At 53.9% G+C, this 13,315-nt stretch overlaps 1 protein-coding gene across 6 annotated transcripts in view; it reads right to left on the bottom strand.

The window, feature by feature from the left end:
* Nucleotides 1-1,001: 1,001 nt before the first annotated feature.
* The window catches only part of PAX2 (paired box 2), a 90,596-nt gene continuing 78,282 nt past the window's right edge, over nt 1,002-13,315 (bottom strand). For 4 of the 6 annotated variants that reach the window (XM_046026151.1, XM_046026152.1, XM_046026147.1 and 1 more), the window contains 3 exons: nt 5,037-5,138; nt 2,826-2,912; nt 1,002-2,327 (listed from right to left, as the gene is read on the bottom strand). In XM_046026151.1, the coding sequence (XP_045882107.1) occupies nt 2,206-2,327; nt 2,826-2,912; nt 5,037-5,138 (311 nt within the window). In that variant the 3' untranslated portion in view covers nt 1,002-2,205. Of the gene's footprint in view, nt 2,347-2,825; nt 2,913-5,036; nt 5,139-13,315 lie in introns of all 6 variants that reach the window. The other 2 variants (XM_046026149.1, XM_046026150.1) reach the window with 1 other exon arrangement.

Raw genomic sequence — 13,315 nt, 5'->3', positions numbered from 1 at the left:
TGCACAAAAAAAGGGGGGGGGAAGGAAAGAAAGAAAAAGAAAAGAATCAAAACGAACCGACGCGCTGAAAGTGGCTTAGGAGACCAGAGCTGTCAGGGGGATCTCTCGAGGGTTCGGCTGGGTCCTGGGGCTGGGGCCCCTGCCCGGCCAGCTCCACAGGGACTGGGACGAACCGGGCCTCGGGGTTTGAACCCCAGTGCTCTCGCCGCCCCGCTCGGGCCACGGGAGCCTTGCCGGGCGCCGGCAGTTCCCTTAAACTAGTCTCTTCTCGTTTTCCTTTTCAAATGAAAAGGCTCGAAGGGGAGAGAGATCTGGGCGAGGACTCCAAGCCTTTTCGGATTTGTTCAAGGATTTTTATTTATTTATTTATTTATTTATTTTCACTTTTATTGACTTTGTTATTTCGAGTCGTCACGATCCACGGGTGAGGAGACATGCAGGGCGCATCGCCGCTACCAAGAGAGAGCAACTACGGGGCGGGGCGGCCCGGCCGCCGGCGGCCCAGGGCGCAGGGCCCGGCCGGAGCGGCGAGCCCCGGGGGCTGGAGCTGCCGCCTGGGAACGGGCCTGCGTGGGCCAGGCGGCCGGGGCTGGGCTGAGGGAGAGGCCGGGAGAGGGGCAGAGACGGAGAGACAGAGACAGAGGGGGAGAGAAGCGGGGCAGAGAGAGATGGAGAGAGGGGAGAGATGCGGAGAGACGAGGAGAGCGAAAACACGGAATTACAGAGAAATAGCCAACGAAACAGAGGCGAGAGGAGTCCACAGGACCATGTTCGTCGTTTTGCATAGAGATTTCTTTTCTTTCGTAATTTTTTTTTTTTTTTGTAACATAAAAAATGCCCCCCTCCCCCAGGACGTGCTGTGCTTTAGTGGGCGTGTAGCTGTGTCCCCCCCTCCCCCCCAGCGAGCGGCGACTCTCACAGCACAGACAGGGGCGTATCTACAGGCAGGGCGGGCGGGCAGCGGGGACTCTACCGGGCGGGGTGGGGCGGTGGGGCGGGCTTATATACATAGGGGTTCGCCTTCACACGACACACACCGTCTTTCTACAAAGCAGCAGCCTGTTGAGTTTGTTTTGTTTTTCCTTTTTGCAAAGACCATCATATTAAATAAATGTAGACTTTTCACGGTTCTGTTCAGTTCCTGCTGGAGGAGGAGGCTGGGGGTCCTGGGGGGGTGTGTGGACTGGGCAGCCCCCACTTCCACCCCGCCCCAGACGCCAGCTCAGAACCGGCTCCCACTACCGGCAGATCACGAGTCTGTGTCGGGGGAGGGGATATCCAGTAGCCGCTGGGCAAGATCAGTGGCCGAGGCGTATGGAAACTGGTCCTGCGGCAGGCACTGGAGAGCCTCCGAAGGGGCGAGGAGTTGAGGAGGAGAGATGCGGAGGGTCGTGGGATGGGAAATGGACCGGCAGGAGGGGAGAATGGGAGGTCGGCTGATGGAAAAGACGCTGAGGTAGGGGCAAGGTGGGGCGGAGAGTCCGGTCACTAGTAGGAGTGCCTGGACCCTACGGAGCCAGGCAGTTCAGGTGGAGTAGGGAAGAGCCAAAGCTAGGGCTCGGCGGGTGCGCGCTGCTGGAGCCAACGTGCCTTGGGTCGCCACTTCGGAAAGACCTGATGACCCCACGCCCCCATTCCATGCCACTTCCTGGGGCAGGGCACACTCGGAAGGTGGGGGCAGTCCGGCTAGCGCGAGGGTAAGGGCTCTTCCCCAAGGGTTTGGCAGGGGGCTCTTCCTCCTTCTTCAGGAAATCGTTTCGTTCTTAATTTCCTTCGCCCAGTCCCTCCAGCGAAGCCTCCCCCGGCGCGGGAGCGTCCGAGGCGGGCTGCTCCGGGGCTGGGCCGCGCTGCAGTCCGCGCTGATTGTGTGTCACAGAAACGTGTCCCCCGCGCGCAGCGGCAGGCCCCGCCAGGGTCGGGCGGTGTGGCTGGTCCGCTCCGGGGCCGGCTCGGGCGTAGCCCGAGCGAGCTGAGGCGCGCCCTCCTCTCAACACCGCGCAGTCCTGGAAGGCGGGGAGGGGCGGCGGGCGGGGTTGGGGGCGGTGGGCCCGGGCCTGAGGGTCCCGCCCGCGGCTCCACCCGTCCTGTCCGGCCTTCGACCGGGTGGTGTGAAGGGCTGCAGGGATCCTGGGATGGGGATGGGGCTGGGGCGGTGGCCGGGAGGCTTCGCGTGGCGTCGGTGCTCCCTCCCTCTGGGGTGGGCGGTCAGACGGGGACGATGTGGAGGCCGAAGCTGTCGGCCTGAAGCTTGATGTGGTCCCCGCGGTAACTAGTGGCGGTCATAGGCAGCGGCAGCAGCGGCAGGGGCGGAGCCCCGGGGGGCGGCACTATAATAATAAGGGGAACCTGGAAGTTAACACAGGAGAAGAATGGGCTGGGTGAGAGGACAAACAGGAGAACAAAAAAGGAAAGAAAAGCAAAGACCTCCCGGGGCTGGGGTCTGGCGGACTAGGGGCAGGGACACTTTGGCTGGGTCACGGGGCCGGTCGCCCCCGGGAGAGCTTCATTCACCGGTGGGAGAGGGACCCGATCGATCGGTGACCGCCGCCGCCCGACTGGGGGCCTTCCAGAGGGAGCCAGGGTGGGTGGGGGCGGCGGAGAGCCGTCTAGCCCAGGGGGAGGGAGAGAAAAGGAGGGAGGGGGCGGGAGGCACCGGCGTCCTCAAGGCATCCCGGGACCTCAGTGCGGCACTAACGAGCCCGCCCGTCCGCCCGGCACCCGAAGGTCGGGTGGCGGGGAGTCGGACCGGCGTCGGGAGGCAGCCTGGCTGAGCTGGCCCACGGGCGGACGCGCTGAGCCGCCGGCCAGCCAGGTGGCGTACTCACTTAGTAAGGCGGGGTTGCTGAATCTCCAAGCCTCGTTGTAGGCGGTGTACTGGGGGTGGCTGTACGGGTTGCCGGAGAACTCGCTCCCTGCGGGAGGGTGGGGGAGTGGGGATCAGACAAGCGCAACGCCGGGACGGACCCGACGTGCCCCGCCAGCGGCCTCCCCCCTGGTCCGAGCTGCAGGTGCGGCGGGCAGGGCGACCCCGCAGAAGGCCTGAGGGCAGACAGAGGCAGAGCAGTCCACCAGTCCACCGGCTCCGCGTGGGGAGAGCCCGTGGTGGGGCGGGTGCAGAAGCACCAACATGGGCCCGGGGGCTTGGGGCTCCCCCAAGGAGGCACTCCGGGCCATCCGGGAAGGGTTTGTTCTGGTCCCTGTGGCCTACCCCGCTGCTTTGGGGGGTAGGTGGACACTCTGGTTCTAGGAACCATAGCCCCACGGGATGGAAGCGGGGCAAGGTGGTGAAGGAAGGCCCTCGGGACACTTTGTCCCAGAAAGTCCTAAGACTGGCATCTCAGCAAGGTGCCAGTGTGAGGGGTGGGGGCTCTGCTGGGAAACACCACCCTCCCGCCTTTCCCTCGAGGGATTGGATACGCTGGCCACGCAGCAGGAGGAGGAGGCAGTGGGAAGCAGGTGGACTCTCGGGGGTTAGCCGAGGGCCCGTGGGCTGGGAACCGTCGGAAGCTGCTTCTCTCCCTCCGCGGGAGAAAGGCCAGGCCTCCAGGTTTCCCCCTCGCCCTTTCTCCTGTGTGATGACCCCAGACTGTTTACAGTGATCCCTAACCGCGGGTTAAGTAGAGGAGAAGGGGCCCCTCTCTGAGAGGGAGCTGGGGTGGGGGTGGGGGTGGGGGATGCAGCCACTGGAAAGCCTGTTTATTGACGAGGAGGGAAAGCATGCGTGCAGCAGGATAATGAGCTTCTGAGCTCAACTGTGACCAAGAGGAACTGAGCTATCTCCTTCCCCATCGCTAATGAAACAAGTGTAATTTCCTCATCAGCACTAGATTCTGTTTAACGACTCCCCCCTTGCCACCATGAGCTCTCTGCGGCTCCCCTCATCCCCACCTCCTTGCAGACACCCCCTCCCTCACCCCCCCCTTAGACCTTCTCCAGCCTCCACCTGCTCACTGCTGGTACCTTCCCAGAAGACGCTCCTTGTCCCCAACACTTCTACCCCCACTCCAGATCTGGGCAGGGATTCCCTCCCCCACACCTCCCAGCTCTCCTTAGCCAGGCCCTCTAACGCCCTTCAGCCCCTGTGGTGCAGCACCCTCTTTGCCACTGCCCATCACCCCAAGCTCTGTTTAGCCAGGGCTGTCCCTGAATGGACATCCAGGAATAGGGTCAGTCACCCTCTTCCATCCTCCCCCACCATAAGGGCTGTGCATGAGGGGAGGGCCGCCAGCAGGGGTGGGCTGCAGGTCCAGCGAGTCTCACCCTCTTTAAGACAAGAGTTTGTTGGTGTTTCTGCTAATAGAAGCTTCAACTCTGTGGCTTCAAGCCCAGCTCTCAATCAGGGGTGAGAGGCTGGGAAGAGCACAACCTCCAGCTGGGTTCCTCAGACCCTAAGGGTGGCTTCCGCCTCTGATCCACACAGTCCAGACCCAGCTCCTCAGGGAATGAGGGCTCCAGTACCTCTGAAGAGACGTGGTGCTCTAGCTTGTCTCTCTGAAGCCAATGCCTCTGGGTCCTGCCATAACCTGTCCTCTCTGTTCCACTTTCCTTAGGGACTAGCTCCCTGCTCTCTCTGGGGTGGGGTCAATTCTCCACACTGGTTTTCCCTGTGGGTTGGTGTGGACCAGGGTGGCTTTGTCTGAGTGACTGACAATGCCCTGGAAATGGTTCTTGGCTCCAAGTTTCCATGGAAACCAGGGCAGGCTCTTCCAAGCAGTGTCAGCTGGCTGGGGGTGGGCTGGGGCGCTGAGAGAGGAGCTGAGGCTCAGTGCTCTCCGGCACAGGCTCGGGTGGGCGGGCCCTGTGGAGGGGCCGTGACGTACAGTGGGAGCACACAAGAGCCGCTTCTGCAAACTCCCTCCCTGGGTTGCTCATGAGGGACCAACTGCAGCCTCTAGGGAGACAAAGGGATGGAACAGCACTGGTTTTGGGGGGAAGGGATGTTGGATCCCCCCACCCCAGACTACTGAGCATGCGGCAGCTCACCCACAATTTAGTCACCCCCACCTAAATTGGGCAGCTGCAGTATTGTCACCTACCAGGCACCATTCCTGCCAGGGTGGAGGTGGGGTAGCTTCCCTGGCCAGTGGGGGGCACGTGAGGGGGGTAACCAGGCAGAGTGGTGCTCGCCATGTCACGACCTGGAAAAACACAAAGGGGAAGGGGTGAGGCCTGGAAGAGAGAGGCCTGCCTCTGCTCACACCAGGGTACTTCGTGGGGTGGAAACTCTTGGAGAGGACAGAGCTGTGTGCAGACACGTGGGAGAATGTCTGAATGAGCGGGTCCGGGTGTGCCTTTGCACGGGTTTAAGCTTGTTCCCCAAGTGTCCTGTGATGGGCTGTGCACCTCTGCTCTGTGTAGCGCTCTGTGTGTCTCTGCGTGTTTTACGTGCCCGTGTTTACCTTTGCATGTGTCCCTTTGTAGCCCAAACCCAGATGGAGAAGGGAGGGAGACGACCTGCTTTTATTCCTCCTCTCCGGCAAGACAGTCAGCTGTGGTTTCTCCAGTAACCAAATGGACCTCTATCACCTCTCTAGCACCCCGTCTTCCCTTCAGGCTTGGAGGATACTCCCCCCATACCCATGCTGGGGCTGATGGGTCTTCCTTGTCCTCTCTAAGTAGAGCTGTAGGTGCAGGGCCTGGCAGGTGTGGCAAGCAGGCGGTTGGGGTGGGGGCCGTGGGAGGGGGAGGGTTGTGCCACTAGGAAGCTATTTTGCTGTTAGTGTTTATGGCATTTAAACAATAGAAAACCATCCCTGACAGGAAAATCGGGAGCTTTGAGCCAACAGTTCAAGTGGATTGGATAAAGTTCCAATGAGCAAAATGTGCTCCCCCACCAGCTACTGGACTTCTGTCCCTGGAAACTTCTCCTGGCTAGAGTCTGGAGGGTGGAGGGCAGGGCTTTCTTTAGCCGTGTCCTGGAGGAAGGTAAGGCAAGCCAATATAAGGGAACCACCCGAGTCCAAAGACCTCTCTGGGACACAGCTACACCTGAGTGGCCTCCTTTCCTTGCCTGTCCCCTCCATCACCATGAAGGGACCACCACCTGCCTTGCAATTTATGTCCCAATCTTTAATGACAATAATTTGCCCTCTTCCCTCTCCCACACTTCCATGCACTAAAGAAAACGTGGTGCCTGGGTCCCATTTATCTTCTCCAGATCCCCCTTATCCTCCTCTTCAGCCTGCGCCACTCCCCCACTGTAGCGCCTCTGTCTGGCCCTGAGAAGGCGAAGGGTGGCTGCGGGAAGTCACAGAAGTCTGCATATCTGGCCCAGCACATTTTCTTTTCATCAGTTGCCCTGGTCTTCATCCTCTCTATGGCTATTCCAAAACACCCCTGGCTCTCCTTGCCACTCTCTCCTGAATCTCACCTCATCTCCTACTCTTCTGAGATGTGAGTTTCCTCATTCCTCCCATAACACATCTGAGTGATTCATCATCCCCTAAGTATACAGAGCTACAACTCAGGTTTCTGTATTTCCAGCTGCCTGCTGAACATTTTCATTCGTTGTCCCACTGTCGCCTCAGACCTAAGGGGAATAAAAGCCAACTTATCTTCCCCCACCCCCACCCCCAATCAGGTGTGTTGAAGACCTTCTTGAAGACCACCAAACCAAAAATCTTTGGAATCCTCTTTTGTTTAGAGAGAGAGAGAAAGCACACACACTCACAAGTGGGGGGCGGGGGGGGAGGCGAGGCCGGAGGTGGGGGTAAGGAGCATGAGAGAGAATCTTTAGCAGACTCCATGCCCAGCCCAACACAGAGCTTTGATCTCACAATCCTGAACGACCCTGAGATCATGACCTGAACTGAAATCAAGAGTCAGATGCTTAACTAACAAAGCCACCCAGGCTCCCCGAAATCCTTCTTGATATAGCCTGTGTCCTTCTCCTCTGGATGAAGTCAGTCACCAGGTGTTCCCGATTCTCCTGAGCAATGTCTGTTCCATTGGTCCCATCTCCATTTCCTCTAGAGCCTCCAGAGCTCAGCTCCTGAGCCCCCCACCCCCACCCCCACCCTTGGTCTGCCATAACGGTGCTTTTGCTGGTGTTCCCTCTCCTCCAGTCTATCCCAGGCGTGGCTGTCTGGCTAGTCCCCATGAAACGTTGCTCTCAACACATCACTGCCCTTGTGCAAACCACCACTGATTCTCAATAGTCCACAGCTGGAACCTCCACTCTGCCAGGCTTTCAAAGCCTCCTGGGTACTCTCCCCACCTGACTTTCTTAGCGCTGATTCTCACTCCGCCTGGTTCAGCTGGACTGTTTTCACAAGCGTGTGTGCTCTGGAACATCTCTGTGCTTTTGCTGTTTGATTTTCTTCTTCTTCCTCATAGTTTCCCTCTTTTTCCACCTCCAGCCTTAAAATGCCTACCATTCTACCCCTCAGGGAAGTTTCTTTCTTCTAAACTTCTAGAATGTCTGTGCTGCATGGTTGATCATGTCATTATCTCTCATAAGATTGGACCTGTTCCGTATGGTGGCTTACTTCCTCAAACAGACCATAATCAAACTGAGGGCAGGGCGCAGTCTTCTGTTCTGTCTTACATAGTTGAGAAATTAATAAATGATGCTCAGTAAATACCCTACTGATTGATTCTCTATCACTCTGTCGGACTTCAGGCCAACTCCAAGTGGGTTGTACAGTTTTCTAATTGTTTCATGTGTGCTGGTCTCCTTTGAAGAGGTAAAGACTGGGATAAAATGCAAATGCTGAAATCTGCTTTTTCTCTAAAAACAGTTTGAGCAAGGGATTATGAATCTTTATAGGATGGAGAGAGATAAGAGTGACTTATTGCGACTCATTTTTATCATGCAATAGAATGGTTCTTCTCGATAACTGTCCAATACAGCAAAGATCCTACATTTCCTAGAATTCAAGAATAGACGACAGAGCAGAACCATCAGACAAGAGATCACTTCAGACTCCCAGGGAGACAGAGGAAAGAATCTGTATTTGCTTTGTTGTGCGTTTTCTTTCACTGACTTCTATTGTTGTTAAAAGTTTCATTCCTCCTGTCCATCTCTCAGCGGTGTGGGTCTGAAGTGGATGAGGACAGCAATATCTATCAGTTCCCCGAGAGATGAATAATATGGCATTTATTAGACAAGAGGCCCCAGGACAAAGGAGAGTTGGGGAAGAGTTAGAGGTTTTGAAATGAAAAAGATATAGAAAGCCAATTCCTCCTGGTCCCTGTTCTTAATGCCTACAAAACAGCCAGGAAAAGAAGGATGCTTCTCCTTCTTCTTCTTCTTTTTTTAAAGATGTTATTTATTTATTTGAAAGAGAGAGAGAGAGAGCATGAAAGGAGAGAGGTCAGGAGGAAAAGCAGACTTCCTGCTGAGCAAGGAGCCTGAAGGATATGGGATTCAATCCTGGGACTCCAGAGTCACGACCTGAGCTGAAGGCAGTCACTTAACCAACTGAGCCACCCAGGCACTTGGGATGCTTCTTTCTTTAAAAAAAGGAATTTAAATGTACCCAAATTCCGATTTTCAGCTGCCTGGTTCCTACAACATGACACACACGAATTCCTTGTAATCTACGGTTTTGTCATACAATTCCCTACCTGGCTTCAGAAGAGAGGAAGAAAGGCTGGACTCCTGGAAACGTGTCTCCAGCTAACCTGGATTTACTCTATTAACGATGTTTATTTCCACTGGCTTTTCCTCTCGCAAAACAGTCAGGCTAACTTGGAGCATACAGAAACTCTGTGTGCTGCAAGTCGTCAAGAGAACTGTTTACTGAAAGACACATTTCCAAATTCTAGTTAAAAAACTGAATCTGGGAAGTACTATTCAGACATTTTTTAAAATGTGAGAGAAGAGGCCCATGATGAGGAAAAAGCATACTGGCTTCCTGGTGTTCCGCACACAGCTGTGCCGCTGTCTCCTGTGACATCAGTATTACCACAAAGAGGTGCCCATCAGGACCCCTGAACCAACAGAGGTACAAGCCACTGCATACAAAGCACCCTCAATGGCTTCATTAGTACACAGGGGACACCTGAAGAAGAGGAAAAAATTGACCAAACTCTTGCCAGAGCCATATATCTTTCTGGAACGCCATTGTCAATAATGGAAAACACATACTGCAGGAAGTTTTCAAATTACTAAGACCATCATGCCATTTGCCCAGCAGCGTTCTTTGAGCAAGCCTCTTTTAGTGAGAGATATGAATGGGTAATGGAATGTGTGCAAGGAGAATCAACAGAGCCCTGCCCACGGATGGACAGAGGGGAGCAGGGACAGCTCCAAGACTGTCAGCACAACCACCCCCTCAAAACAAACAAGCAAAAGCAGGGAAGAGAAGAAAACAGCGACATAGCAAAATACATCGGTTACAAAGTATGTGCCGCCCAACAGAAGACAGGAAGTGGCAAGGTGCTTTGCTCATTCAAGATCCCAGAAATGTAACAACAGCACCAAGAATCGCAAATGGATTAAAACAACAACAACAACAACAACAACAACAACAAAAAACACAAAAAACAACCAGGTGCCTGGGTGGCTCAGTTCGTTATGCGAGTGCCTTTGTTCAGGTCATGATTCTGGAGTCCTGGGATCAAGACCCACGTTAGGCTCCCTGCTCAGCAGGGAGTCTGCTTCTCCCTCTGACCCTCCCTCCTTTCATGCTCTCTCTCTCTCTCACATAAATAAGTAAAATCTTAAAAAAAAAAAAATGGGAGGGGGTGTGCCTGGGTGGCTCAGTGGGTTAAAGCCTCTGCCTTCGGCTCTGGTCATGATCCCAGGGTCCTGGGATTAAGCCCTGCATCGCATCGGGGGCTCTCTGCTCAGCAGGGAGCCTGTTTCCCCCTCTCTCTCTATCTGCCTCTCTGCCTACTTGTGATCTCTCTGTCAAATAAATAAATAAAATCTTAAAAAAAAAAAACCCAAACCCCACATATTACCAGGGGATGGGCATTTCGTGGGGGAGACTTGTTTTCTAAGATCACAAAGTTTTAAAGATGGATGAACCTTCGAGATGATCTAACTTCCTTGTCTCCAAGTTGAGAAAATGGAGGCACAGAGCGTAATGACTTCCTCATGGCCGCAGAGCTAGTAAACCAGAGAGCCCACATTCGAAGCTATGTCTGTGTCACACTGCCTTTGAATGACAACATGAAGCCAGATAATCCCCAAAAGGGCCGAAGGAAAGGAAAAGAAGTCATCCAACAAGCAAAAATCTCATATCGTCACTGTTGTCATTAAGACGAGGCAAGAAAAAAAAACCATAAAGAATAAAATACTGACACCAAAAGTCTGTGACAAAACTCCACGGGGTGGAGTATTAATCTCCTTGGAGAGTCTTCTAAAAAACAAAGAGGCTCTTCAAGAAACAGCAGTAGTTGGGAATCTTAAAGTACCCAGAAGTGTGAGAAGCACTGTACTTGATGAAGATGTCTTCTCAGTTCAACTGCAGAAGTCCCCAAAGAGTCTACAGCCGATTTCTACAGCAGTCACTGCATCGGAATCAGACGGTGCACTTCTGTCAGACATTCCTTAGCAAATGGGCCAGATCGAATCAACGGTTTTAGAGAATCTAAGTGCAGTTCCTCTTGCAAGTACAGAGAACAGCACAGTGAATGACTTTATTAAGAAACTGGAAAATTTCAGCCCCCAGACAACTTATGCTGTTTTGTCAGCTCTAAGATTCAAGGGCAGAGTAGCGTTCCTACGTCAGCTAGACTAAGCTAGCCCTCACTGAGCACCTACTACGACTGGGCACCATCCCAAATATTTTCTATGTCTTGTCTCTTTTGATCCTTGTATCAACCAATGACGCTGATCTGTTTTTAATCCCCACAGTATAGATGAAAACTGAAACCCAGAGGGCTAAGTGTTATGTTCAAGATTCCACAGAGAGTAGAGGGCAGAATCCGGACGAACAGAACAAGCAGTATACTTGGGAATTGATTCTGGAATGACGTCCTTGAATATTACGGACTCAGAAAACAGGTATTTGGTCCAGGAGAATAACGGGAGGTATGCTAGGGGAATCCTTCCTAAAACAACATCCTGTTGCTTCTTGTTGCTTGCATGTTTTAGCTTCTTCCATTTTCTACAGCAAGGATTTTAAACTGGGGTTCACTGATCCCATAGGACTCTATGGATCCGCTTCACAGAGCCCATATAAAGCCATACATCAAACGTTATAGGTACACATACATAATATCTAGATGGCTTTTATCATACTCTCAGAAGTATTCACGACTCCAAGATGGATAAACACTCTTTTTCCCAAACCAAAAGAACCCGTTCTTTGGCGTAAGAAAGACACCCATTCGTCTGAACGCACTTGAATTGTACCAACGGACGAACTCACACAAAGAACAGCAAATAAACAGGTGGAGGGGCAGAGAGGCTGATCGCAAGCGAGGAGAACGTCAGCATCCAGAAGACCCAGGAAATAACACAAAGGCAGCTGCCAGCACCGCAGAGCCGCTCTGGCCGGGTGATGACTCAGACCACAAGACTTATTAGACGTAGATTTATACAGCAGAAGTTCTATTCAGTGAGTGTAGAGATGCTTTTCCTCAGCATCGTTCTCTGAAAATGAGCACTTCTGCTCTCCACTTGACACTATGGAGGACCCTAAGGCCAGAAAACATAACTCTTGTTTTACTATCCTATTCTCAAGTTTTGTCTGCTTCTCATAAGGTGGTGAAGATGAAGACGTTAGATCGCTCCAAGGTTGGCAGTCTGTGCCTGCTTTTGACACAAGCATTTATAATACTTCCAAGAATACAGTTATTAAATTTGTAATTACTGTCTACATATACTGTACATTTACACTGATTGTACCAATAACGATCACTTTATGACCAATCCAAGTTTACATAATACACTGAAGCCACAAACTTTAAATCCGTAAAAGCTGCTTTTAAAGGAGAGGAAAAGAGTTTTCTACATGTTTTGTTTGGTTTCTTATTTCCCATGTTTCTGAATCCTCTCCAAGGTTTCTCCTAGGCTGGGGGTGAGGGGGAGCAGGAGTGCCTGAGTGAGAGCAGCCAGCCCCAGGTGCTGGGTTGCCCCCCCCCGCCCCCCCCGCCCCCCCCCCCCCCCCCCCCCCCGCCCCCAGCGCTTCCTCCGAGCCTTGCCTGATCTGGGTTCCAGCAGAGGGGGCTGTGCCCCCAGCTCAGGTGGCTCTCCCAGCTGATCTTGCCTCCCCCACAGCTGGACCTTTAGCTGCCCAGAGCTGGGTGGGCTCGGGAAGGTCTGCACCCTGACAGCCAACTAGCTGGGTACAACCAGTTAGGCTGTTCCCGCTCCTTCTCCTTCCAGCACACTGCCCTCCTCTGGGCCATGGTCGCCTGCTGGCCTAGGGCCCCCCAAGAGGTGGCTTCCTTTAAACTCGGCTGGATGGTGGATAGAGCCATAGCCTCGAGATCCTGGGAGAAGGCTAGGCAGTGAGGGCGGGTATCACATCTGCAGAGGCCTGCGAGGGAGCCTGGCTATCTTTTAGAGAAGGAAACTGAGGCTCAGAGAGAGGGGACGACATCCCAGCCCTCTCCTCCTTCACTTCCCAAGCTGCCTTCTCTAGCAACGGGAGCAAATCGCATGTGGAGACAAGCGGGCAGGTGCGGGCGCCAGGGAGGCCGGCTCCGACTCACGGATGGGCTCAGAGCACTGGAGACCCTCTTGCTGGGTGGGCAGAGGTTAAGCCTGTTTGCACAGTCTCCCGATACTCCAGGTCTCCCAGTTCCTCTCCGGCTTTATTTTGTTCCCTGAGTGCACTGAATTGTCAGCTCTAATCCTTCCGAAAGCGCAGCGTTTTTCAGGCGCTCTGTGTAAGTGAAACCCTAATCCCAAGGAGAAGGGCCACTTAAGCTGCTGGAGCATTAGGCTGCTCTGGGAGCGGCCCTCAGACTTCCTCCCTCCCTGCCTGGCAGCCCAGCCGCCACTGTGGAGGAGTGGGGGGATTCCAGGCTGAAGGGAGCAAAGCCCTCTCAGAAGTAACATTAGTGGCAAGGCTTGCCTCCCCAAGCTCAGGGTTGAAAAAGGGCTGGCTTGTTTGTCCTGTGGTTGATAGCAGGGAAAGAAAGATTCTGATCCCCCTAGGGAAGCAGGGGGGGGGGTGGCAAGGTGTGTGTGTGTGTGTGTGTGTGTCTTCCTGTCCTTTGAGGGCTGGTTGGTTCTCTGAGGGAAACAGGCCTTCAGGTCTTATCTGGGGGCCTTTGAGGCCACAAGGACGCTTCTGAGCCCTTCGTCCCAAGCATACCTATAATATTCATTGGGACACCCCCATTTAGGATTTCTGGTCATTCAGAAAAGATAGTGTTGACTGATTTACTTTTACTTAGCCAACCTTTTCTT

This window comes from Meles meles, chromosome 13 (assembly GCF_922984935.1).
Source record: "Meles meles chromosome 13, mMelMel3.1 paternal haplotype, whole genome shotgun sequence".
In the NCBI taxonomy this organism is placed as follows: Eukaryota; Metazoa; Chordata; class Mammalia; order Carnivora; family Mustelidae; genus Meles; species Meles meles.
The sequence above is the reverse complement of the archived record's forward strand: the minus strand, read 5'-3'. Positions and strand labels throughout refer to the sequence as shown.